The 25,423-nt window shown below is 40.5% G+C and overlaps 1 protein-coding gene across 2 annotated transcripts; it reads left to right on the top strand.

Moving 5' to 3' along the window:
• Positions 1–266: 266 nt before the first annotated feature.
• FASLG (Fas ligand (TNF superfamily, member 6)) lies at positions 267–7,447 on the top strand. 2 transcript variants are annotated; one of them, XM_012728977.1, is made up of 4 exons: positions 267–650; positions 1,195–1,241; positions 5,812–5,858; positions 7,053–7,447. In XM_012728977.1, the coding sequence occupies exons 1-4, from the start codon at positions 267–269 to the stop codon at positions 7,445–7,447; spliced, it is 873 nt and encodes a 290-aa protein (XP_012584431.1). The 2 variants fall into 2 exon arrangements, with proteins under 2 accessions (XP_012584431.1, XP_004688546.1); XM_004688489.1 differs by having other exon boundaries at positions 1,195–1,237; positions 5,802–5,858.
• Positions 7,448–25,423: the final 17,976 nt, after the last annotated feature.

A 25,423-nucleotide genomic window follows, 5' to 3' on the forward strand; every position in this document is an offset into this window, starting at 1 on the left:
AAAACTTTCATCAGAAAATTGTGGGCTGAAACTTCCTGGATTTGCTTCTTGAAGCTTTTGATTAAGATGCAAAGAGAGTGGGTGTCTCTCTGAACTGCAGAAACACAGAGAGGTGTTTCCCATGGCTCTGGAAACTCTATAAAGAACGAGTCGGAGTCCCTTCTGGTGAGCAATCAGCAACAGGGGGCCCGTTCGTGACACCTGGGCCTCCCCAGGATTGAGACAGAAAACCCTTTTCAGGGAGCTGGCTTGAGTCACCGGCTGCCATGCAGCAGCCCTTGAATTACCAGTACCCCCACATCTACTGGGTGGACAGTGATTCCAGCTCTCCATGGGCCTCTTCAGAGTCCGTCTTCTGTCCATCTTCTGTGCCTGGCAGGCCGGGACAGAGGAGGCCACCCCCACTGCCACCTTCAACACTACCACCACCGCTGCCACCGCCACTGCAGCCTGCACCACCACCTCTGTTGCCTGGACCACCACCTCTGTTGCCTAGACTACCACCACCGCCTCTGAAGAAGAAGAGAGACCACAATACAGGCCTGTGTCTCCTTGTGATGTTTTTCATGGTTCTGGTGGCACTGGTTGGACTGGGTGTGGAGATGTTTCAGCTCTTCCACCTGCAGAAGGAGCTGGCTGACCTAAGACAGGTAAGTTGCCTAGTGGATCGCAGGGTCTGTGAGGGACTGGGCAGGGGGCAGATATGCTGCAGCAGAGGGGGTTCCTAGGGCCACTGTGCAGCTTGCAAAGTGCTTTTCAATCTTATTTTAGAGGTGGACTATTGTAGATAGTCTCTTCTGTAGGCTGAGAAATGGAGGATCAAATGAGTAAAAGAAACATTTCCATGTCGTGAAGGGTCAGGTCCACGTATCAATAGACCACAGTTCTTCCTTTCTCACCTAGCAAATCCTTCTGCTGAGCAGGTGCCTGCTTCCTACCTAGTGATTCCAGAAAGAAAAGGAACGCTGAGAGTTGTGTAAAAGTGAAACTGTTCAAGTGGATAAACCAAATTTCCTTGAAATACTAAAAATATTGGCCTAAATCACAACGCCAAGAGTCGGCGATTGGCCAAAGTCTGAGTTAGGAGAGATTCTGAGCTATCGATTATGATTTGGAAACTATGTTTCTTGGACAATTTTTCCCCTTTTGCTTGAAGTACTTTTTATTCCTTACACATCTTTTTCTCTTTGCTAGTCCTCCATTCAAAGGTCCACCCCATCGCTGGATAAGCAAGTAGGTAAGTACTTTTATACAGTACTTCCCAGCACTGAACCAAGTTGGTCTATTCTCTTGAATTCCTTCCATTCACAGGCATATACATATTACAAGAAGAATCCTGGATAATTCTGAATTTCTGTTCAATTTAATTTTTTGAACTGCCTTTAAGTATGAAGTAAATTTGATTGTTCAAAATCTGTGTAGGTGACCATGGTACAAAATTAAAAATAACTTTCATTTGACTTTAGAAAGAGATCCACACACATATCCTGCCTGTGATCTAGGCACTCCGTAGGCAGCTGGTTCTAGTCCTGTTCCTTGCTTGGGGCCTCCTAGCTCCTATGCAGAGTGGTGGGTGCAACCCCCAGTGAGAGGGGGGAGGTGAAAGTGGAGACAGATGTTTTTGCAAAAAGTCCTCTCCTCTAAAAACATTACTCAAACACCAAGCCTCATTTAAAAGAATATTTATAAATTGTATCTAAGCTTTTCACAAGAGGACTCTCAGTAATCCACATTAAGCTGTTCCTTTTGCAGTCAATGAAAAGCCATTATTCAAGGGTAGTCCAACTTCATCTGACTGATTAATAAAAGAAATGTTTTGTGTAGAAAATGTCAGACATCAACTTCATGAAGTTTCAGGACATAGTCTGAAAATTGCAGACTGATAGATTTTAGGATAGTTCCCCACTTGTCTTAAACTAAGATTCATTGAACATTAGATTTGGTTCAAGTTGGAAGGGAATGCGGCATCTAGAGTAGTCATCTTAGTTTTCAGAAGAGACAAAGATGGCAACTGGCTGAGGTGAAATGCCCAAGAGCAGTGGTGTGGAACTGGGGTTGGGAGGAACATGGGATTCTGCATCCTCATCACAACAGGGCTTGCCAGGAGATGGATTGGTGCTTCTTTAGCTAGGACAACTCTCAGCTCTCTATGCTGGCAATGGAATGAGAATAAAGATGGCAAGCAGGTCTTCTGCAAAGACACTAATAAATCTTCACAGACATCTAGTGCGATATTCTCAGGAGGTGCCTGCTGCAGGTGATCCCAATCTCCCTACAGCTCTGGAATGTACTTTCTTGTAGGAGTCATCCTTAAGATGCTCTGGGCCCTGGATCTGAGTCCCTAAGTGGTTTGAAAGTTCAGATGTAAATAGCTAGAGTAGAAATATTAGTAAAAGAAAGTCTCTAGAGATTTCTAAAATAAAATAACTCTGAAAATCAGTGAAATGTGACTGGTGAAATAGGTACCCAATTACTCATCTTTCACCCACCCTGTGGCATCATCTTAGTAATTAAAAAGTCTAGAGAACAGATGAGTCAGGTCTCCCTACTCCAGGAAACATCTTTTCTACATCAGCCCAGGTGGACCAGAACTTGGTGAATTATCACATGGAATTGAAATTAGTAACTTTACTTATAAGATGAGATGCGGATTAAAACAAGGGTAGATTGGAGTTTTAGTTGTAAACTTAATGTTCCTAGATACAGATTTGGGATTTATTTGGTTGAAATATATAAAGCTGCTTCAATAAGTTTTTTTTTTTTTTTAAAGAACCCAGGGAGGGAGTTACATTTTCATCCATCATATTTTTAAAGATTTAAAAAAAAAAAAACCCAGATTGGCAAGAAAGAAAGAAAATTGTCTGCTTAAGCATTTAGTAGGCAGCCAGTGGGCTGTAAATTGCTGTAACTTTACTGAAGAGCACTTTGAAAAAATATATCTAACGATTAAAACTGTTAGTTTACTGTGTAATCTCTTTACTAAAACTTTATCTTCAGCAAATAGTCAGATATATAGGGATGACCATGACTTCGTTATGAGGCTATTTATAATAAACAATTTAGAAGCAATTTAAATTCATCATATAGGAAACAAGTTAAATACTTTATAGTGTATTCAGATGTAAACATAATATGTAGCAACTGAAAACAATGATTTAGGAGAATATTTAATGACATGGAGATTGTGCATCCTATATTGTTAGATAAAAAGACTAGTTATACATGGTGATAGCACACGGGTGACTTGGTGATGGGAAACCCGCGGGGATTACAATTGAGATGAAAAAAAAAAATGTACAAAATGATGTAAAAATAAACTTTTGTAAAATAAAATAAAAGACTAGCTATACAACAGTATGTTTAGTTTAATATTGACTAAATAAATATATATGAACACTTTAATGTTCTAAGTAAAGAACTAAAAGGTCCAACATGTTAACAATGACTTTCTCTGGAAGGTATTATTATAGATAATTTCAACTTATGTATTTGTTTTTCAAAGTTTTTTTTTTTCCCCATCCACACAGTGGTTTTATTTTTATTCAATTTTAAGCAGACAGGAGAATTAATATAACATTCACCAACCACAAATCTGCTTTTTTATTTAGATCAGTGAAAAATGATATATTCAAAAGCATGGATTTAGGGATTTTGAAAACCTTTTATCCAGGCCTGTAGCTCATTTTGATGATGTTACTTTTTTTTTTTTTTTTAATTGGGGTAACATGGTTTACAACACTGTATATGTTTCAGGGATATAGGATCACACACCACTTCAAATATTTGTTGTCACACCACAATTTATTTGCTTTATTGTCTTCCATGTTTAACTCATTATATTTGTTAAACATTTAAAATTTTCCCCCATTTTTTATTGAGATATAAATGGTATACATCACTGTATAATTTAAGATGTACAGCATAATGGTTTGATATATCTTTTATTCATTCACAAATATTTTTGGAGGGCTTCCTATGTGCCAGTCTGGGAGTTGGATGGTGGGTGATGCCTAAGAACAAGAGAGACAAGAGACCTGCCTTTGTGTAATTTTAGCATGCTGGAGAAAATAACAGAAGCAAAGAAACAACCAGCATAATTTTAAATTGTACTAAATGTAACGTACAATAGAATAGTCTGGAAATCCCCTGTGAAGAAGTGGTGAGTGTGTGTGTGAGTGTGAGAGAGTGTGTGTGCATGTGTTTGTAGAGGGAGTGAGGTGGGAAGACAGATGGACACATTCCCACACTGAGCATGGCAGGTACAAAGGCCCTGGGACAGGAAATAATCACAAAAGTATAGAATGTATTTCTGGCTTATTTGATCCAGTATTTACCCAGCAGGTGTTTTTATTGAGTAGCTTCTATGAGAATAGGACTATAGAAGTCTCTCAAATGGAGATGAAGACATGTGGCATGTGGTTCTGTGTTCTATTTCCTGTTAGTACATGGCTGCATGCCAGATCAGCTGCACTGCAGGGTTGTGGTGTAGGAATATAGAGGAGACTCAGTTTTGCCTTTCCTGTTCACAAACACCTCATTCATTGTGGGTGGTCTTGTGTGGTTATGAGGTAATGATTGTTCAGGAAATGTTCTCAAGTAACTGGAGCATTCTTGAGCCATATTTGAGTTTTCCTAGGTAATTACAGCCCACTATGGACAAGAGCATTTCTATGATTCTTGAATATCTCCACCTAACTGATTAGCTAACTTGGTAGCTCTTTTCAGTTAACGTCTTTGAAATCAGAGAAGTAGTGTCTGTTATGAGACACAGACTACTTTAACTCTTTCAGTTTAATTTGGTGAACATGTTCTGTGTGAGAACTGAACTAAATATTTTGGTGGGATCAGCATATTGTAGGGAATTTTCCTTTTATTTGGTGGAATGAGATAAGTTATACTGTTACCACACAAAAGGGGGATCAGAAGTGACAAGAGAGGAAGACAGAGTGATTCTAGCCATGAAAGGAAGGAAAAGTCATACTTGATTTTCTTGAAAAAAGAGGTATTTTAGGTGGCATTGATAGGACTTCAGGAATTTGACACAGGGCTCTGCTTGAGAGGACAACCTAGGCAGAAAAGAGAAACGGCACCTACAAAAGAAGCTGGAATGCTCAGGCCACATGAGGGTTCTTACTAGATGACAGTGTTTAGTGCGCACAAGCAGAGGAGGTTCAACTGAACAGATATGCAGAAAGTAAGTGGTAGGGAAGTGTGTACATGATTATACCTTCGTGACCTTGGTAAGAGGTGGTTCAGGTCTGAGGATAATGAGTTTGGGACAGATTGTAAAATGCTGTTGGAGGAAGGCCTTTGTAGCCAGGAGTGAAACAGTGGTTTCTTCAGCCACAGACCTGTAGCTTTTAGCTGACAAAGAGCCCTGATGTGGAGTCAGGAGACCCGAGTCTCATCCCAGATCATCTCTGACACTGGGTCTTCCAGGACAAGTGACGCAATTTCTAAGCTCATTTTGTTATCTATAAGGTGGAACAATAATTTACATCAAGGGTAAGTTCTCAATGCAGTTACCAGCATGACAGCTCTTGATGAATCAACCTCAATATTATTTTATGGTGGCATTATTATTAAGTCACATGTCTAGTTTAGATTGGTTTATTTTCACTCCTCTCTTTTTGAAATACAGGCTGCTGTCATTTCTGCAGTTTGGTTTGACCAGATTAGAATTAGGTGGCTGCCATTTGTGCTTTCAAAAATTCTCTTTTATTTAAATGCCCGGTGTAGAGTCCCATCAAAATAATAGTCAAATATCACTTTTAACTATATCTCCTTTCTCTATGATGCAGGTGACCGAAGTCCACCCTCTGAAAAACTGGAGCAGAGGAAAGTGGCCCATTTAACAGGTGTGCGTTTGGATGTAACATGTGGGCTTAGGGGAGCATTTGGCAGGAAGCACAATGACTGTTTATTCCATGACTGTGCTCTGAGAAGATGGTTATTTTCCAGGGATGCTGGAAATTTTTCATACATATATTGTTTTAATCAGGTCAACCTCACACGCACCTCGAACCCTTACTCTGGACACGTCCTGTTCTAAGCTGGAGATGACATGATCTCCACCTGTAAGGAGCACATGAAAAAATTTATTCCAAATGCCTTTAGGGAATTTGGGAGGCAGACCTAAGAGGTGGGAAAGTGGGGGATAATGAATGATTTTAGTCCACATTTCCCTGGTTGTCTAGATGGGCATTATGCTGTTTTGTCTCAAAGTAGAAAAGGGACCAAGAGGGGAGATGAGGCTTAGAACTAGTGAATTTTCAGCACATGGTCATGTAGTGGGGTGAAATGATTTGAGAGCAATGCGGTGTGGACACTGCCAGAAATTTCCACAAGTAGAAAGTATTACAGAAAATAGTGTGACACTGTACCTGGAATTATTGAGGCAGAAGATGTTGAATGGTCCAGTTTGGGCCACAGACCTTTATTGAGCACATGCTATAGGCCAAGCCTTGAGGACATGGAAATGAATAACACATGGTTCTTGCCTTCTAGGAGCTTAACTGTAATAGGGAAAAATGAGTTCATGAGCAATAATTTCAGTACTTGGAAGTGTCTTTGCTGAAAGCGTATGCAGCACTACGGGAATACAAAGGAATAGGAATTCAAGCCCACACTGAGAAGGGTGAAGAATTCTTTGTGTAGCAGATGAGTTCAACTGAATGATCCTTAAGATCCTTCCCAACTTCAGGACATTAGATTCTTATCTTGGAGGGATCTGAAAACCCAGCAGCTTTGATGCTAGTTGTGAAGATCATGAGAATTTTATTTGAAAGAGCAAAAATCATGTCAATAACTTCTCACTACAATTGATTAGGGGTATTTAGTTATACAGATGCTAAAATCAAGGCAGACAATTTAATAAAAGTGTGGAAGGAATTCAGTGATGAGTGAAGTCTGAATCCTTAGACTGGTCTATATAGTCATGCCATTTTGAGTAGGAAACATTTGCTTAAAGATGAGTTGAAATTTTTGCCTTGGAAGCTTAATTTATTGGATGTGTGAGTATTCCTGGCTGAAAGCTCTTTGATTTATTGCAGGAAAGCCTGACTCAAGATCCATCCCTCTGGAATGGGAAGATACCTATGGAGTTGCCCTAGTCTCTGGGGTGAAACATAAAAAGGACAGCCTTGTGATCAATGACACGGGCCTGTACTTTGTATATTCCAAAGTGTACTTCCGGGGTCAGTACTGCAACAACCAGCCCCTGAACCACAAGGTCTATGTGAGAAACTCTATTTATCCCTGGGACTTGGTGCTGATGGATGAGAAGATGATGGACTACTGCACGAATGGGCAGATGTGGGCCCGCAGCAGCTACCTGGGGGCAGTGTTTAATCTCACCAATGCCGACCATCTGTATGTCAATGTATCTGCACTTTCCCTTGTCAATTTTGAGGAATCTAAGACATTTTTTGGCTTATATAAGCTCTAGGAAAAGGATTCTCCCTATTATGATTGCTTGTCTCAGGCACAGAGAAGGTTGTCTTGAAGCAGGCCTTTTTTTAAAAAAGATTTATTTATTTATGCATACAGAACTGGGGTACAGGCCAGAGGTGCAGGGGCAGTGAGAGGGTTCACCAGAGACAGAGTGGGGAGCAGAACAGGCAGATCGACAAAGTACACTGCTGAGGGGAGCAGCAGGCGAGACAGAAGAGGTCTGCTGCACCATGTAGGTCAGCTCCCAGGCTGAGGCGCTAACTCACACTGAAGCAGCTGCAGCTAGTTTGCAGTGCTGTGTCCTAATCTGTTGGCGACACCAGGGAGGGCCCGAAGCAGGCCTTCTTAAGCCCACTTGAGGTCATGTGAGAAGACATGAGTGAAGAGGACTGTGATACCGCAGGTTCCAATAAGTCCACAGGTCCTCATCTCACCTAAGACCCAATAGCAAGATAGGAGGAAGAGAAGCAAGACAGAAGACTCTGGGCTGCCATGTGAAAATGAAGAGGCAGGAGAAAACAGCTACCAGTGTGCCCTACACTCATCTTAACTGACCGAGAACATTTTGACACATTGAAAAGGACATCTTTTCTCTCACCTCTTGTGGTGAGTCTACTGTCTACCTCAGGGGAGGCTGTCTTTCAGATATATGGATGTGACATGAGTCTGTAATGAATGGAAAAGAGAGCTAAGCTTGCACAATAAGCTAAAGAGGCTGAAAATGCAATGTCCTGTTGACAGCGTCTTTACTTCTAAAAGCATAGCCTGAGCTAGCAGGTGATAGCTAATAGAGAGCAAGGGGGAAGTTTTTGGGATTCAGTCTATTATTTCCATAGTGTGTATATTTTCAGTTCAGCTGAATTGTAGGGGTGTGTTTGCATGTGTGCATTCTTGTGTGTTTACGTGTAGATTGTGATGGACATGTTAGGTAAACGTGGGTTGCACTGGTGGTAGATTTTGAAGGCTTTTTGGCAACCAACTCTAATGGTCCTTAAAAATTTTTTGATTGTCAATTATTGATGCTGGTCTACTACAATACAAACAATATTTATATACACTTTGGATATTTTCAATGAAAATATTACCTGTAATAAAAAATTATATTTTGAATACAGATGACCATTATGAGTATCCTTTTCTGGGAATCAGTAAGGTTTCTATTTTTCTTAGCTTTTCTAATCTCCACAAGCTCTTTGGTCATTATTTCTTTAGGTTACCTTATGAAGAAATGACTTGGGTGAAATGAATTTGGAAGCCAGTCTTCATCTTTTCCAGGTCCTTTGTCCTTCTTTATAATTTCTCCCTTCCACATCTCCTTTTATACAAAGTTCCATGACATTATTGCCAGTGGTAATCTCACCCAACATTCCATGGAAATGATGACAACTTGTCTTTTCCTGGGGGGCAGAGTCACTGCAGAGTGGAACGGCCCAAATATGAATTTTTTCCCCTCCAGTTACTAAGTATGCATGTCACTTGACTTCTTTTGAAGCAAAAAGATCTGACAGATACTTTATGTATCTGACAGTAGCATGTCAAAAATGGTATCTATCATCTGATATTAAAGAGCCCTTCTTTACAAGGCACTTTATTCCCTGGAAGAAACCACTGATCTGAGGGTTCCATCCAAAAAACCATTCTCACCTCCCTCATCACAATGATCTTTCCCTACATTATTCAACACTCACCACAATGGCCTCCTTCTAGACTTTATTATCATTAGAAATTACAATACTGGGCCTCCTGGTGGCTGAAGGAGCTGACCCACATAGCGCAGCAGACCTCTCCTGTTGTGCCCATTGCTTCCCTCAGCAGTGCATTTCAGTAGATCTTCCTGTTCTGCTCTCCACTCTGTCTCTGCTGAATCCTCTCATCATCTGTACCTCTGGCCTGTGCCTCAGTTTTATTGATAAACAAATAATAATTTTTAAAAACCTTAAAAAAATTACAGTACCTTCTTTGGAGTTTGGTTTTAATCACCTTATTTTTATAACATTTTCTATTGTTACTTCAGCTCAATTGCTCCACTTTTTCTCTTCTGATTTTTTTTTTTTTACCATATTAAGACCTCTTATTAATGAACTTACCATTTTTTATCTATGCTCCAGCTACTTCCTTATCTTGCCTCTCTGTCCTGGTAAGAGTCCATCATCTGTCATTAGAATCAGTTGCTTTAAAAGTCTCTCATTTCCAAAATATGGTACTTCCTTCACTGTACTCCCTTTGCAAAAATCCCCTTTTCTTTAAGTTGGTATCCTGGCAGCTGATGTTGCTGGAGAAAAATTATTCAGACTGTCTAGTTTATTTTTCTTTTTCATTTTTTTTTAATGTATCATCTACTTAAGCCAGTCAGTCCTCTTTCTGCCCCTAGAGATGGCCCCTGTCTTCTTATGTAAATCCCAAAGATGTTCTATTCATAAATACGAACTCACTATACACCAGGGTTTCCCAGCCTCATTCTATTGACATTCAAGCTGGTTATTCTTTGTCGTGAGGGATGTCTTGAGCATTATAGTATGTTTAGAGGAACCCTGCCCAATAGAAGCTAAGAGCATCTCCCCAAGTGTGACATCCAAGAATATCTCCTGACTTTGCCAAATGTCTCTTAGAAGGGCCTGGGGGAGAGACAATACTCTCCCATGATTGAGACTCAGATCTCAAATGGGCATTCAGCACACCCAGCACTTTTTCTTCAGTGAACCTGTATGTTTTTTTTTTTTTTTTACTCCTTGATATAATTACATCTTTTCCTCTCCTAAACCAACCACATCCCCTCTTCCCACTATAGAACCTACCACCAAGATACAACTCCACCTGAATCTGCACATTCTCTTTCTTCCACTAATCACAGGGAAAGGACCAACCACTATTTGTACAAGAATCTCATTCTTTCTCTCTTTCAAAATTTTGTTCTCTCCCTTCAATCTTGGAACCCCCATTTAAAAAAATATTTCCACCGGCTTAGACAAAACAGACAAACATTTCTTTACCCTTCCCTTTCTTCCAGGAATAACCATATTTCTTATTTTGCCTGTGGAGTCAGGCACCTGAGAAAGTTGTCTACTTGAGCTAATTCCCTGGCTGCTCAGGTAGTGAGGTCCTGATTTGCTAGGTCTTCATTTAAATGTTACCTCCCCAGCCCATCTTAAGTATAGTCTCTCCTCTGCTTCTTATTATTTTGTGTTTATTTATTCCTTTATTAGTAATTTCATTACTTGTGGTGATGTTATTTTTTTGACCATTTAAAATAGGTTTTTCTCTCTAGAATACAAGTTTTGAAAACAAGACATTTCTGCCTTATTTACTCCTCAATCCAGACCACCTGCCTTAGTGCCTGATATGTAGTAGTTGCCCAGCAAATATTTGTTGACTGAATAAACTTAATTTTAAGGAAAATGTCACTCATTTTGGGGAGTGTGGATTTGCTTTTCAGAGTAGTACATCTTTATTAGCTTGGTTTTATGAGTGCATATGTCTGCTTATCCAGCTGCAAGGAGATTATTCAGTGGGTGTTTGAAGTTACAGATGGAAAAAAAAATAATACACCCCAATTCAAAGCATGGGAAAATAAGAAAGATCTATTTGGTTCATGGCATTACCAATGCTATTCAAAAGACTGTTGGCAACTACAAGCCAATTAGAACTAAACTGTCATTCAGAAGATACTCAATAAAATAATAAAAACACAGGTCCAGGTTAAAGTGTGTAATCTTGTCTCCTTAAAATGATGCTTTTGATTCATATATTTTATACAGTCAGGACTTGACCCCTTAGCCCATGGTGAAAGTCACTCACTTATCTTTTGTCTGCTTCCCAGTCCTGTAACCAAGTTCCTCTTCTTACTCTTCTTTTGGCTCAACTGTTATGTATGCCAATCATTAAGTCCCTCCCCCTTTTTTTTGGATTCCTTTAGATAATGGTACCAGAGCAAATAGGTGCAAGTGGCCTGGGGACAAGCTGAGCTGACCGCATGCTCTCAGCTAGTCATGATATACTGGGGACTTTTATCCTAGAGTCTGAGTTCAGATTTTCTGAAGATAGGTTAGCAGCTTACTGTGCTTTAAGTACTGGCTCCTGGGGAGGATATCAACAGTTCCTTTAGAAATTTTGAGATTACCTTAACCTCAGAAGGAACATGAGGAATGTCAAAACCCCAAACCTTTTGAGAGTGCTCATTAAAAAACAGGATCTGTTGGCCCTCCCTGGTGGCGCAGTGGGTTAGGAAGCAGCACTGCAAGCTGGCTGCAGCTGCTTCAGTGCGAGTTCAATCCCCAACGCAGAGGTGATCCACATGGCCACTGCAGTGGCAGACCTCTCCTGACCTGCCCACTGCTCCCCTCAGTAGTGTACTTCATAGATCTGCCTGTTCTGCTCCCCACTGTCTCTGGTGAAGCCTCACACCACTGGCTTGTACCCCAGTTCTGTGTGAATAAATAAATGAATCTTAAAAAAACAAACAGTGATTTATAGGAAATTATTCTTTAAGAAAAAAAAATCTGTTAATGTTCTTTCAATGAAATGGTTGGTAAACCCCAAGTAAAATGCTTTTTTTGTAAAGGTTGCAGTTGGTTCAGTAGGTTGAGGTTTTCTTTATCTTTAAATAACTGAAAACACACAAAACCATATGTCTTTTCTTTGCCAGAGGGATGATACCATACCATCTGAAGTAGGTTAAATAAAATTACCACAGCTTTACAGGAAAAAATTCAACAGGGAAAGATAATCATACAAGTGACTTATCTGAAGCAATAGCATTTGGAAGAGGGAGATCAGAGAGAGATGCTTGGTTCTGCAAAGCCAGACTGCACGATTTCCTTAGGGAGTCAGCCATAGTTAGTCCCTGTCCTTATCTCCAAAAGTACTGGGCACATGTTAAATTACATTTTAAAAAGGAGCTTGGTTAAACTCAGATGTTAGTAGAGATTCAATTTTACTTTCTGCTTTTTTTTTTTTTCCTCAAGATTTCAGATCATGTAGCGGGAAACTGACATGATCATAGGAAAGTAGAGTGAGAACCCCATTCTTAGGGTCTTCAAACTCTAAAAAGGGCCTTATTCAGAAGTAAGTATTGATGGTATCCATGGTTTTTGGGTTCACCTAGACACCAACCATCTTGGGAAGCAGAGCTAAGTGGGTATTCTGCTCCCCACAGTTTACCCAAAAGGTAAGAAAGCATCACCTCGATGATGACTTTCTTTTTCACTTTTGACAAAGCATCCCCTTTGCTGGGAAATATTTCTTCACAGTTCTTTCTGGTACATCTTCAAAGGAAAATGTAACACAGAGGCCCTACTCTCCCACTTAAAGGCTCTTTGGTTCTCTAGGGTCACTCTTTCTTCTACTTCTCAGTAGAAGACAATAAACTTCTATGACAATGACTTCAACCTCAATCTCACATTCTTAGAAAGTCCCATATTCTCTTCAGTTTCTCGTGGGCAAGTCAGTGAGTGCAGCTTCACTGCTTCCACCAGGGTTCTGTCAGCAGATAGTCTCTCACCCACATTGCAGAATTTTTTTTTTTTTCAAAAAAGATTTATTTATTTATGTATACAGAACTGGAGTACAGGCCACAGATGTGGGGGGTGAGGAGAATGAGCAGGGAGCAGAACAGGCAGATGGACTAAGTACACTGCTGTGGGAAGCAGTGGGTGAGACAGGAGAGATCTGCTGTGCTATGTGGGTCACCTCCCTGGCTGGGGACTGACTTGTGTTGCAGTGGCTGTGGCTAGCTTTCTAATGCTGTGCTTTAACCTGTTATACCACCAGAAAGGGTCCGGAGAATAAATACTTTTATAGCCTTCAAGACGCCACTACCACCAACTTCTGGAGGGAGGCAAATTTCACTGGTTTGATAACAGAGATTGTCTTGTCCCATACAGTTTAGGTCACACTCAACATTTTCTCATCCTATTGATTTTCAGTGATATTGCTCACCTTCAATGTTAACTGATATTTCAGTTTAAGTCTCACTTTGCCTAAAGCCCAAATTCTGAATTATATTTTATATAATATGCACAATATATATTAAGAAAATTGTATGTGATATCTTTAAGCCTATAGACTGAAATCAAGAGTTTCAGAGTTGAGATTTGCCACTATATTCTACTTCTTGCATTTCCCCCCTCTATGCTATTCTGATGGAATTATCCCTAATACCTATTACCAACAGCATTCTAGTTTTAATAAGGTGAGAAGGAAAAGAAGGAAACAGACTGAAAGAGGAGGAAAGAGACTGAGTTTGGGGTCAGATGGCCTGAATTTATGTCCAGTCTCTGCTACTAGCTGTAGTTGTGATCTTAAATAAGTCACCTGGATATCTTGAAATTCATTTAACTCCTCTTTAAAATGAGGACATCAATTCGTGTTCTTATGATTTTATGAGTCTATTGTTAATGCTAATGGGATGAAGTCATTTTGTGATTTGGAGAGACACTCCTGATAGTAGGTCTCTAGAATTGTTATATTCTACAGCAAATTTCCTTATAATTTATACTTATAATTAAGTAAGGTCATTGTCCAAAACATTCCTATTTGTTATTTATTTTCACAAATCGATCCTCCATAATCCTACTCTGATGGAATTTCATCAATCTTGTCATATGATGTAGAATTCCTTCAAATAGCATATAGGTAAATCTTAGTCTGAGGAATTAAAAATGGAAGAATAAATATACATTTTCATAGCTTTTAAAACATCTCCTAATACACATCTTGCTTTTGCTTTTATAGTTTTTTTAATATACAAATTAATCCAAGTGAAAACAGTTGGCATATGTTAGGTTCTCTATAAACATTAGTTGAACATATTTCATAATTATTATAGTCAGAGCCTAGGATGATGCAACTTTGATGTTTGAATTTTTATTCTGCAAGGTAATTAAGGAGGGTAACACGTAAACATTTGACTGATTAGGCATAACACTTAAAACTCTTTATTATCTGGGCCCTCTCTGGTGGCGCAAAGAGTTAAAGCACAGCACTGAAGAAGCTAAAACCACTTCAGTATGAGCTCAGTTTGGCCCTGAGGTGACCCCATGGCATTGGCAGACCCCACCTGACCTGCCAGCTGCTCCCCTCAGCAGTGTACTTTGTCTGCCTGTTCTTTCCCCCAATGCCTCTGGTGAATCCTCTCACTGCCCCTGTACCTCTGGCCTGTATCCCAGTTCTGTATGCATAAATCAATAAATCTTTTTTTTTTTAGATTTATTGATTTATTCATACATAACTGGGGTACAGGCCAGAGATGCGGAGGGTGAGAGATGCTCAGGGGTGGCGAGAGGCTTCACCAGAGACAGAGCGGGGAGCAGAACAGGCAGATCGGCGAAGTACACTGCTGAGGGGAGTAGCGGGTGGGTCAGGAGAGGTCTGCCACACCTTGTGGGTCACCTCCGGGGCAGGCGGGGATCGACACATGAGGAAGGGGCTTTAGCTTCTCAGTGCTGTGCTTTAACCCTCTGCGACACCAGGGAGGGCCCATAAATTAATAAATCTTAAAACAAACAAACAAACAAATTCTTTATTATTATCTTTTCATATAACTCAAACCCCCTGCTTGACCCAGGGATGCTGAGGAGACATGTGCTGAGGGAACCTCCTTCCTCTAGTTCTTCATCTCAGAGGGTACTGAACTTCTTGGTTCTTATGTCGTAACCTGACTTTCTGTGGGTGAACCACTTCAAAGACAATATGAGTAAGAGGCTCCCTTGATGTTATCAAACTCTTAAAGTGTCCACATATGTAAAACATCATCACACATAAGCCAAGAATCTTTGCAGAAGGACTTGGAGAATTGGATAGCATCTCCAATTCTCAATTCCAAATCTCAAACATTTCTCTAGGCTTGAATCTTTTAATTCATTTCACCTAGTTTTCATAATACTCCACCCTAATGTCACGCTTGCCCCATTTCCACATTTGTAGAACTTTTACTGGTTTGAAGAGTTGCTCCTGATTGGAAGAGAAGGTCACCAAAATACAAGAAGCTTCAAAGATCTCTGGTCTTAAAATTGAACTAAGATCACATCCTTCGCAACCTAGATTAAAGATGGTAGATGGAAGACATGCAGATCTGGTAACTTGAAATGTTTTATTCTTCTCACCCCATATCTTCACTAAGCACAAAAAGCAGTCTTGACTCAGATAGAGAGAAAGAGACACAGAGGTGTTAAACAGAACTGTAAAGCTACACGGGAAGACATTTTAAACCTCAGCATCCTCTTTTGCATAATTCTGGTGGGCTGTGTCCTGGCTTCTAGGAAATTCTGGAGGCTTCAGCAGGGATCTGGGAAGGAAGCAGGGAAGAACACTATGCAGGGCACTGAAATGGTTCATACTTCCCTTTGTTCATGGATTCTCTGATGGTCTTGATTAGGGTGGCTAATTGACTCTTTCAAACTATCTAGAAGAAAGGGAAAAGATTACTTTGTGCTAGGGTGGGAGTAAGAGTGCAACCAGTGGTAGGAAGTGGCTGGGTAGCTGATCCACTTTTGAAAGGAAGGCAAATATGGGGTGTATTTTTCTGCCACATAGCTACATGCACTTTGTCACATTTCATATATCACAAAGTGGGTAAGAATTTTGTTTAAAAATAAAAGAGAACTAGTCAGTAAGAGCTGTAATTTATTGGCTCCCTGATTGTAAGGATGATGCTAAGCAACCTGCATTTACATTTACTAATCCTCAGAAGTCCTTAAGGCCAGTGTTACTGACTCCATTTTAAAAATGAAAAAAAAAAAAAATCTGACTTAGGTTAAAAAAAAAACTAAGTTACTCTCCCCAAATCGCAGAGCAGCAGAGCTAGGATACCAGACCAGGCCTTTCTGGTCCTAGTACTCTGAGGCAAGGTAGCAAGCTCTTTCAGACCCATTGTAATGTTAATGGTCTTCACTCTTTCAGCAAACCTGTGTTAAGCACTTACTGGGGCCCAGACAATAGAATGGTGAACAAAACAGGCTCAGTTCCTTGTTTCCTTTAAACTTAATCCTAGTTAGGGGTAGGGTAAGTGGGGAAAATAAATAAGCAAATAAATACACACACCAATTAGGAAATTATTAGATGACAATAAACACTATGTAGAGAATTAAAATAGGAAGATAAAGTGGGAAACTAGATAACTACATAAGGGAAGGCCTCCGTGAGGTGTCATTTAAATGACAAGAGTCAAAGTTTCAAAGTCAGGGCAAAGGGCATAATTCACTACTGTGCACATAATGATAGGCATTCTATTCTTAATTCCAGCAATTCTTCTAATTAACAATCAAATATGTCCCCCAGAAATTTCCAAACTTCCCTTCCCATTGTTGACAGCCCCTCCCCCCCCCCAGGCAAAAGTGTTGGCTTTCTTGAAGGAATGGAACTTGGCATAAAGGATAAAGAAACATGTGATAGTGTTACAGGGCAGAGAGAGAGAGGGGCACCCTTGAACCCCCATACCTGCCCGCTCTAAGTGGGTTCTGCCATCTGCCACATCAAAACAAAACATATAAAACTTTAATGAAAAAGGACTTTAATACAGTGAGTATACAATACAGAAAACAAAGAATGTCATGTCTAAATCAAACACCTGAAGCTACCTATCCCCTCGTGGGCAAAAGTCCACCCAAAAGGGGTTGGCCCAAAGCAAGGCCTGAAAGCCCGCGCGAGACTAAAGCACCTTCTGGCCAGGGCCCACGGAAAAGGGTCAGAAATAGCCAGACAAATCTGGGAGGAAAATAGCAAAATCAAAATCAATATAAAAGTTGAAACTTTTTTATTTCTGGTTTTATTTATTAATACTTGTGTTCTTTTCTTTAGTGGATTAATGTAATTTACCCTTCAAAATAGTAAGCTGCAGTCTTTTTAGTCCTGGTTTTGTAACAGGGCGGTCCCCAGGAAAAGGAGAAGTTCCAGGTTCCCCGCCCCACCCAGGAGGAGGGTGGAGCAGAGCAGAGAAGAGTAGGAATCTGGAGAAGGGAGCAGGATGGGGAGCCAGCAGGAGACCTGAAGAAGCCACCTGGAGCAGAGAGAGACACGTGAAGAAACTATGCTTGTTCATTGGCCCTGAACTGATTGAAACAGATGTGGGTGAGAGACCCACAGGGAGGTTAACTATGGCAGCGTTTGAATTAACTTTTTTTTTTATTTTGCTCTTTTCCTCCCAGACTTGTCTGGCCATTTCTGACCCCTTTCTGTGGGTCCCAGCCAGAAGGTGCTTTAGGCTCGTGGTGGGCTTTCAGGCCTTGCTTTGGGCCAATCCCTTTCGGGTGGACTTTTACCCACAAGGGGCTGGGTAACTTCAGGTGTTTAATTTAGAAATTCTTTGTCTTTTCTGTGTTGTACACTCATTGTATTAAAGTGCCTTTCCATTAAAGGTCTGATGTGGCAGATGGCAGAACCTATTTAAAACAGGCAGTTTTGGGGGTTCGGTGGTGCCCCTCTCCCTGTCCTGTAATAGTATGAATAGAATTCTGCTTGTTACATATAAATTCCCGTTGTGTCATTTTCCTGTTAACTATTGCCATAAGGATTTTTTTTTACCATGAGAATTTTTAAAAGCAAATCTATTATTTCCTTTATAGCTTTCGTTCATACACTTACCTCACCCTATGATTACTAGTAAGTTTTCTATTTTCTTCCAATATGAAATTTTAATTGTGCATTAGTTCCATAATGTACTAAAAATCTAATTTTATATAGTGTGAGGTAAATAGCAAAACTTTTCAAACTAGATAACCAATAACAAGGAACACCATCTTTTAATATCATTAATTTGAAATGATAGCTCTTGTTAAGTTTTGAATTTTCTTTGTTCCTTTATTACTGGAATAGTGACTGTTTTGAAAATAGTATCTTTATGACTTACACGTCAAACCATCATTGGCAAATTTCATATATTTACTCTTCATATAGAGTTTAAAATCTACTCCTCCACTGCTTTTTCCTTTATCCATTTCCCTGATAAACCCTAATATACTTTTAATTGCAATCACATAAAGTTTATTATAATTTAACTATTTTAGTTTGACTACTTTGTGCTCTGAAGCCTATCCTTCTACGAAAATAAGATATGACTTCGGATTTATTTAGATTAGTTTATATCCTTTCAGAAAAGTTAGGTTTCTTCAGGTGGGTTTTAGGCATTTTTTAAATAGTTCTCCTACATGCTTTATAGTTTTCTATCTGGCCACTTTATTGGAATCTCTTGGTGCTAAATGTGCTAAATTTAAAGCAGTTGGCGATTTCTTTTTCAGGCTCTCAACAGTGTTATCCATAAATACAGGTGTTTCAGCTTTTTGAAAATTTAAGTTCTACCACGTGACCCTTAGCAAAGACGCACCTCAGCTGTTTTCACTAAGAAAAAAAAGCCGCTTTTACGACAAAAGGCGAAAAGCGCAGTAGCGTCTGCTGCCTTGGTTTTGCAACAGCGGTTCTAGAAGCAGCTCTTATCCCCAGTGGCAAGAGGGCATTCCTGCTTTGACTGTGTGAGTGAAATTTTAGCTTTTCATGTTATGAGGTATATTATTAATGGGTCGTGTATGCGCAGACTCGTCCTCGGAAACAGAAGACAATTGACTCTGCTTTATGGCATTTCAGCATAGGAAGCGTTTCACAGCCTCGGTGGCTCACTTCCTGAAGGCAGGAAAGGTGGCCATAGCAAGTTAATAGCTGTTACCGACAGTGTAGGCTGACAGTTTGGAAGACATTCTTTTGTTACCCTATTTGTTCTCAGGCTGATTACAAATTTCTCCTGTTTTGCTTTGACCCAGCTTGCTGTGTGTCCCAGCTCTGGGCACTGACAAGGTGGGTAGGCCGTGAGAAGCAAAAGGAGATGTGGGTTATCTGGTTCTTTCCTAGGTGACTCCAAGGTCTCATGAAGGAGTCCTTCTATTTCCTCAGTGTAGCTTTAATAGCGACGCTTGGTAAAACAATTCTAGTGACCACTTTATTTGGCCACTTCATAAAACAGTTTGAGTGCCTTTCTAATTTCAATGTATGCTACATGTTTTTACTATTTTAAATGTTACATATCATTTAATAAGTATTCTTTGAACATCAGCTTTTTGCTAGCTCTGGGCTAGGCCAAAGGGTTCAGAGAAAAGAGTTGCACTGGTGGGTTGATGAATAGCATCCATCACACAGCAGCCCACAGGGCCAGCACCGTGCAAGGAGTAAGCAAAACTGCTAGGGCCCCCCTGCTCAGTCTCAGTGAGGGATGACTTGGTGGGGAGTCAAATCGAAGAAACTGCAGAAGCTGCTTGGAGGTGGTAGGTAAGTTAGGTTAAATAAGGAGTCAATTTTGTCGTCAAGGACAGAATTAAACTTTTAGTGGTGATGTAGTATATTTAGATGTTAACTTACAATGCACACCTGAAACCAACATCATGTTATCAACATTTCTTCAGTTAAAAAAATAAAAACGATGTCACGGGAATGAAAGGCCTGCAAGGGTAAGGTAGCACGGTCCGTTGTGGCTAGTGCCAGCGCTGTATATGGCTGGAGCATAGAACATTTGAGGGGAGCGTATCTGGAGATAAATAAGGACTGGGGCTATGGCAAAAGGTTTTACATAAAAGTCATTGTAAGGTGTTGCTGAAAGGAACCCAGCAGCAGCTGGCCTAACAGACCTGATATTTAGTTTTAAATGAACTAATTTGCTTCTCCCCCGCCCCTCCCTTTCTATTAGTCTGGCCATACTGCTATGGCATTATGAGCTAGGATTGCCTGTTTTTTTCCTAAGGATATTGCTGTTATAGACACTGAAAAATGAGCTCTGGATGTGAGAGAACTTAAAACAGTGGGTCATAACTGTATTCAACAGTTGAATTGTTGAATGAATGAAGCCTTGTGTTTTGGCTGTTGTTTCAGAAATTTGTTTTTGTTATGAGGACCTGAGGTTCCCATAGAAGAGTCTTAACAGGATAAGAGTTCAAGTTGAAGCAAATAGGATAGATTTGAAAGTACGGAAGAGTAATTAGGTAATTTTTCACACCAGGCTCCATCACTCGTCTACCTCCAAGGAGGTGTGTGCCCCGCCTGGTAAGCAGTCATGCGTGCTACAATGGTGACTAATGTGTGTTCCTTTCCCATGCCCTCCTTCAGACCCAATCTGGAGCTGAGTGGGACACAGGGTAAGAATTCTGTACATTTTGGGTGGGCTCAGAGTAGAGGGTAACTAGGCTTGCAGTCTCAGTGGAGCCCGGATGGGGACAATTTTATAGAAGGTCTTCTTCTAACCCTGCATATTGTGGAAGTAGTAGAGTAGCAAACTGGGTGTGATGGGCAGAAAGAAAGACCTTGCAGATGTTTTTTACTCCATGGAGCACACGAGATAACTACAGATATCCTGGGTGCCCAAGAACAGTATGAAAGTAGCTGAGAGAAAGCACAGCCCCAGGATTTCTGGGCAAAGTGAGTGAGGCTTTGCCCTGTTTGAACCACAACCATAAACCAGGTGAGACTGATAGTCTCAGCTGTGGCCAATGGGCCAATTAAAGTTTGAGGACCTGGTGCTTGTCCTTCTTCCTAGTACCTAGACCACTTAATGACCTGAATGCTTAGATGCAGGTAGGGGGGAGGGGAGGAAAGGAATACTGGGTTAACTGAGAAAACCCTTAGTTAAGATTACCTTCCCTCCAGCCATGGAACTGGTACACAACATGAAAATTAAGAGAAATAGCTACAAAATAAGACAGACTCTGATTTCAAGGGTAGAGTGGTAAGGTGGGGGTGGCCCAAGTCAATGGCCAGAGAGGAGGAGTGTTAAAATCATGGGAGTTTCAGATGGTGTTTAAGTATACTTGAGAAGATTCACATGATGGCTTTTCAGAGGAAAGAACTTTCAGATGAGAGATGAGTAGGACATGGGCTGGCATACATTTAAATGGTGGGGCTAGCATGTGCAAAGGTACTGAGGCATGAAAGAACATTAATTATTCAGAAAGTACCAATGGTTTACTGTCCTGGTGAAGAGTGTCATGGTACTGGCACAGGGTGGTGAGAATATAAACCCAACTCACAAGGAAACTTGCTAATCAGGCAATGGAATTTTATTATATAGTCCATATTAATCAATGACAACTTTTCAGCAGGGGAGTAACAGTCCCATAGTCAGATCTACTTGTTGAAATTGTCATTTCATTTTTGTTCCAATAAAACTTTATCATACTGAAATTAGAATTTTGTGTAATTTTCATATATATTGAAATACTATTCACTTTTCAACCCTTTAAAAACCATTCTTATTTCATGGATCATAATAGAATCAAGTGGTAGACCAGATCTGGCTCACAGGTTATTATTAATCTTCAATCTAAACTACAAGAAATCTTTGCTTGAAAGAAATAATACTGAAAGTTGGAAGTATTCTCTAGGATCTACATGATTTCTTTATGGGCCAGACTCATGAAGGATGGCAGGCCAGCCCTGCCATTCCCCCCAGCATAAATGATTGTTTTGATTTATTGTCTCTGTTGAAGGGTGGTGGTAGAATTTGACCTCCCCTACCGTGATATGTTGTGAGTAACCATAGTTTCTGGCCTGGAAGCTAGAAGAAGAGGAAGTAAATTGTCATTTTCAAAAGTACTTTCTTGCATGATATAGCCTGATGTGCCATGTTCTATCACGGGAGAGTGTTGACCTTTACTAGGGAGGAGTGGGCTGTTTCTGCAGGTCCAAAAGGTTGGGTAAACCTGGTATTTGAAGATTTCTGCCTGTACTCATCTTAAACCTCCCATTTCCCAGTTTCATTGTACTGTTCTTTCCCAACCAGGTCCTTACTTTGGGATAGTGTCCTTGTCAGAGTTGAAATTTTAAATTTCTCTGGCATATATAATTAAAAATCTGTGCCTCTTAGATTTTTGTCTTCAGCTTCTGGTGTTAAGCATCTCTTTGCCCTCTGAGCTCATTCTTTTACCAGAATAAAATACAGAACTATTAACATTTGGGCATGAAATACCTGTTGAAGTTGGGGTGTCCTATGTTCTTTCAGTTAGCAGTGTTGCTAGGCTCTATGAACTTGATTCCAGTAACACTCCACCCCCCCCAACCTCAGTTGTGGCAACCAAATGTGTCTCTAAATGTTGCCAAATTTCCCCTGGTGGGAGCAAAATGAACCATAGAGAACCATCTATTGCATTAGATAAAAGATTGATAGGCTGAGACAAGCAGATATTTATGCCTCAACTTCTACCACCCTCCACTTGCCTCCCCCAAATGTACCTGATTCTACTCATCTTTCGATCACACTTACTAGTGGATAAAACTGTGCCCTGCCCCCATCTCCCTTTTGCACTGGGACGCTCATTTCCCAGCAGCAGAAGACGTTGGTCACTGATGGTTCACAGATGAAGGAAATTTCACACCCTCCCTGTAGCTGCTTGCATCCAGTGATTGGTTGAGGCAATCGTGCAATGTCTTTTGTCAAAATTTAAGACAACTTTGAAAAGCCAGCCTACTCTCACAGATCCTTAAGGGGTAGGTAGGTGCTTTGGTTGCAATTTCATTGCAGATCTGTGAAGTCCTTCTTGTTTTAACCCCACAAAGATGATGTTCCTGACAGTTAATGCCAATATCTAGACCTTCCACAAATCTTTCTTGGTGTCTGTTCTCAAAGCACACCCAACCTAAGAATGTTGATTTGAGAAACAACCTGTAATATAGAATGTTGTTTTTAAAATTTATTTTGCATAGAAGAACTGGAGTGTAGGGCAGAGGTAGGGGGACAGGTAAGGGGATTCACTAGGAAACAGTGGGGAGCAGAACAGGAAGATTGACTGAAATAAACTGCTGAGTGGTACAGTAGTTAGGACAGGAGAGGTCTGCTGCACTGTGTGAGTCAGCTTCTGGCTGGGGATTGAACTCAATAGATAGTGATGATAGCACTGAGACTTAACCTCTAGGCCACCAGGGAGGCCACTGAGATCATTTTAAAGTTTGGTAGTCCATCAGCCTGTTGGGAATAAGGATCCTTGGTTAATGACAGGAGAGTTCTGATCTCTCAATTGCAGTAGTCGTGCAATTGTTAAACCTTTTGCTGGGGGAAAGGCAGATAGAAGACAGGTAAAGGGAATCTATTGCACATGCAGTATCTCAAGCCTTTGAGAAGTTTAAGGGATGTGCATTCCCAGACCATGAACTTATATTGAAGAAAGTCAATAAAATTCTGATGATGAGAAAAGTTAATAGTCATGAGGTTAAGATCCTTCATCTGGCTTCAGTGACCTGTGTTTGAATCATACTTCATTGAGGTTTCAAGTTAGATCATTTATTCCACATTTATGGACTGGAGTTATATAGAAGAGCTTTTGATTGTCTAGCTTTTGATCGTTTTTGATCACTTGATTATTCATTTTCATTTTAGGACAATAGGACCTCTAGTTATGGAATGGAATAGTAGGGAGAGTCAGGAAATTGTTAGTTTTCTCTGCAGGTCTAAACTGAGTACAGAGAATTAAAAAATTTAGTAACATGCATCTAAGATTTGGTAATATATGTTGAAAGCAGGCAGATGCTAATATGACTTCAGTTTTTTTTTTTTTTTTGACTGGATGTACAGTGGTGTCAGACATGTAAACAAGGAGGAGGATGAAAGATTTGGGGACAGTTGAGATGGATGGCTGATTAAATTGTCATTCCATCACTGCACTGTTCACTTCCTCTTTTCAGCCTCTACAAATTTATTGTACTTCTCTCAGCTATTGCTGTTGTACTTGGCTATGGTACTTGCTTTGAACAATGGCGTGTGTGTGAGAATGACCATGTGCTCTTCCAAAGCCTGAGCCATGGAGGCACTATGTAGTTCTGCTGAGGGAAGGAGCTTCTAATACCTCCCATGAAAAGAAAAAGCCCCTCAGTCTGGGTCTCAGAACAAACACATCAGGAGCATATCTGATTCAAACACACCTAATCTCCACAGATGTGGAGCAGAGCAGCATAGCCGAGCCTGGCCCAGGCCCATTGGTTTGTATATTCAGGTGCTTGAGAAGTTACTGTTACTGCTGAATTTGTGGTAGTGTTACAGGTAGTGAGGGAGGGACACCCCTGAACCCCCAAACCTGCCTACTCTAAATAGGTTCTGCCATCTGCTGCTTCAAGACAAAACATAAGACCTTTAATGGAAAGGAACTTTAATACAATTAGTGTGCAATACAGAAAATACAAAGATTATAGTTTCTAAATGAAATACCTGAAGTTACCCAGCCCCTCGTGGGTAAAAGTCCACTCAAAAGGGATTGGCCCAAAGCAAGGCCTGAAAGCCCGCCACAAGCCTAAAGCACCTTCTGGGCGGGACCCATAGAAAAGGGTCAGACATGGCCAGACCAGCCTGAGAGGAATAGAGCAAAATCAAAATCAAGTTAAACCCTGCCTTAGTTACCTCCCCTTGGATCTCTCACCTACATCTGTTTCAGACAGTCCAGGACCAAGAAATAAGAACTGCTTCTTCACCTGTCTCTGCTCCATATGCCTCCCTCAGGTCTCCTTCTGGCTCTCCACACTGCTTCCTTCCTCTTCAGTCTCCTTTCTAGGTTCTCCTCCCTGCTCAGGACCACCCTCCCACTCGGGTGGGGTAGGGAACCTGGAAGCTCCCTTTTCCTGGGACTACACTGTTGCAGTTGTATGTGCTGTGACAATAGAATGGAAACAAAATACCCGAGGGACACACACATGAACATACTTAGGACTTTCTATATGCAGTTTCAAAGTTGGGTGAAAAATAGAAAAGAAATAGAAAAAGGAAAGGACCAAAGACAAGATCTGAGGGAATATTGACAATGACCATTTGTCACTTGAATATGATGAGTTCTGAGTAGTAAAGCTGTTTCTTTGTCCTAGGATAATATTTTCCTCTTTAAAATCTAAACAAGAACACATACTACTATAGAATTATTCGCACATGTTACTCAGTCACTTAGAAATGTAATATGCCCATGACTCTAATTACCTTGTGTTTCTCTCAGAGTAAATCTTGACATTTTGCTTTTGAAAGCACATGTTT

Source organism: Condylura cristata, unplaced genomic scaffold (assembly GCF_000260355.1).
Source record: "Condylura cristata isolate star-nosed mole 26May11 unplaced genomic scaffold, ConCri1.0 scaffold00024, whole genome shotgun sequence".
Classification (NCBI taxonomy): Eukaryota; Metazoa; Chordata; class Mammalia; order Eulipotyphla; family Talpidae; genus Condylura; species Condylura cristata.

What these genes read in the sequence shown, in the direction of transcription:
- FASLG (XM_004688489.1), top strand. Translation starts at nt 267, where the DNA reads ATGCAGCAGCCCTTGAATTACCAGTACCCCCACATCTACTGGGTGGAC. An exon ending in ATCGCTGGATAAGCAAGTAG is followed by an intron (nt 1,238 to 5,801) that starts GTAAGTACTTTT and finishes TCTATGATGCAG; the next exon opens with GTGACCGAAGTCCACCCTCT. An exon ending in GAAAGTGGCCCATTTAACAG is followed by an intron (nt 5,859 to 7,052) that starts GTGTGCGTTTGG and finishes GATTTATTGCAG; the next exon opens with GAAAGCCTGACTCAAGATCC.